Raw genomic sequence first — 2,309 nt, forward strand, 5'->3', positions numbered from 1 at the left:
ACACACACACACACACACACACACACACTTTATTTAAGCATCAAAATTATTTAAGCATTAATTATTTAAAAATTATTCAAGCACTAAAGATTCAGCTTTGATCATTCTAGGCTCTTTTTCTTATTGGTTGTGTATTTATATAAACACAATCCAATAAGATTCTTATTGAAAAGAAATTTGTATAGACATTTTCATAGAAATATCACGAGCAATTGTTTTTGATAGCAGTTCCTTGAAATTTTTAATAATAATTTTTACTCGGACTTTGATCTTATTTCGTGTTTTATATAATGTTATTCTTATATATAAGGTTATTCGATACAATATTCTTCTTTTCCCCATTTTATTACACAGGATATTTTTTAAATACTCCTTTTTTTTAATTTTTTTAAAATTTTATTTTCAATGAGATTTACAAAGGGTATATCTAAATTATGTATTAGACTAGAGAAGTGTGGACCGGAGTTTGTTTTAGAAAATAAAACAAACTTACATCAAAGACATATTGAGAGATAAAAAAAATTGTGTAAAGAAGATAATTGTTCAGATCTCTGGCAAGCAAATTATTTAACAAAAAGATGTAAAACGTTAAAGAATATTGAGAATCTGAATGATTATCTCAAAGTAAAAGAAAGCCGTGTATAATTGCATAACTGCACATAGTACAGTTAAATAACGATCGTGTGAGATAATGTGTATAAAAATAAATTTATTCGACAACGTACATAACACAATTGGTATTTGTGCACGTTCGATCCGTAAATTACGCCTGAGAAGCGCTTTAAAAGACACACGTCCAATCTAGTTGTCGAGTTGAGTTTACCACTTTTTCAATGGATATTCGGCATTGAGAGCACCGTGAGACGCCACAAACGTGCCGGTAGATCCCAATGTGCCGGTGTACCCAGTTGGGTGTACTATGCCGGTGTATCCAGTTGGGTGTACGCTGCTAAGTCCAACATGCTCCACGCCGCTGCTGAGTCCAATATGTTCCGCACCACTAGCGAGACCGCTGGTGAAACCGCTTGAGATGATGCCGCTGTCGAAGCCACTGGCGAGATGACCGGTAGTCAGTCCGGTACCCAGAGTCGTACCCGAAAAGGTTCCCAGACTGCCGGATCCTAGACCGACGTATTCAGTGGGTGCAATTCCAGATGACGCTAAGCCAATAGTCGATGGTGCGACTCCGAAAGTAGATGGTGCGACTCCGAAAGTAGATGGTGCGACTCCGAAAGTAGATGGTGCGACTGCGATGGTTGACGGCACGGAAACCGGCACATGTTTCGTGACAGAGACTGGAACGGGTACCGGCTGCGATACTGGATACGGCACCGGTTGTGGTACGCGTACTTCGACGGATCGCACTACTGGAACGGGGTAGGGACGGTCAACCTTTACGGGTACGTGCCGAGTGACAGCGACAGGTACTGGTTGCGCTACTGGAACGGGGATGGGACGATCTACTTTGTAAGGTACGGGTTGTGCGACGGGTACGTGTTTGGTTACTTCGACTGGAACTGCATGCGGCACCGGAACTGGCACTTGGACCTCGCGGTGCACAGTAAGACCGGTGATGCGCTCAGTTTTACCATGCGCCAAGCTGGGTAATGCATTGAATCCGGTGGCGTGACCAGCACCGATGAGGTAAGAAGGGCTACTGTAACCTCCGTAGTATCCTCCGTAAGAACCTCCTAATCCATATCCTAGTCCAGAAGCATAGGCGGAAGCGAGGTTGTTACCCGTGGTGATTCCTGAGAGTCCCGACCCGAGTACCTTCGTGCCGAGTCCAGTCGAGTATCCTCCCAGACTATATCCTAGACCATAATTCGAGATACCACCTAAACCGTAACCCGAGATACCGCCTAAACCGTAACCCGAGATACCGCCTAAACCGTAACCTGAGATACCGCCTAAACCGTAGCTCGTGATACCGCTTAGACCGTAACCGTGTTCACCCGCCACACTCCGTTTGTCGTGAGTTTTTTTCGGGTCTCCCGACTTCTCGGCCGCCAACACGGCGGTTGCCAACAGCAGAATCTGCACAATTTTGAAAAAGAAAAGAATAGATTAATACAGTTTTTAAAGCATTATATGAAAAAACTTTTTGAAATCAGAGGCAGCGTTCGAATTGAACAAGTTTCGATAGATTACATTTTCGTTAAATTTAATTATCAATTGAAATTAAGTATTATGTATTTAATTATTTGTATTAATTAATTAATATAATTAGATAATTTAATATCTTTATAATATATATAGATCTTTTAGAACACACACACACACACACACACACACACACACACACACAC

At 41.5% G+C, this 2,309-nt stretch overlaps 1 protein-coding gene across 1 annotated transcript in view; it reads right to left on the reverse strand.

Moving 5' to 3' along the window:
• Positions 1–689: 689 nt before the first annotated feature.
• The window catches only part of LOC108749114 (ATP-dependent RNA helicase dbp2-like), a 2,364-nt gene continuing 744 nt past the window's right edge, over positions 690–2,309 (reverse strand). The window contains exon 2 of the mRNA XM_018487641.1: positions 690–2,037. Coding sequence (XP_018343143.1) covers positions 820–2,037 — 1,218 coding nt within the window. The 3' untranslated portion in view covers positions 690–819. The remainder of the gene's footprint in view (positions 2,038–2,309) is intronic.

Source organism: Trachymyrmex septentrionalis, unplaced genomic scaffold (genome assembly GCF_001594115.1).
Source record: "Trachymyrmex septentrionalis isolate Tsep2-gDNA-1 unplaced genomic scaffold, Tsep1.0 scaffold11, whole genome shotgun sequence".
NCBI classification, from domain to species: Eukaryota; Metazoa; Arthropoda; class Insecta; order Hymenoptera; family Formicidae; genus Trachymyrmex; species Trachymyrmex septentrionalis.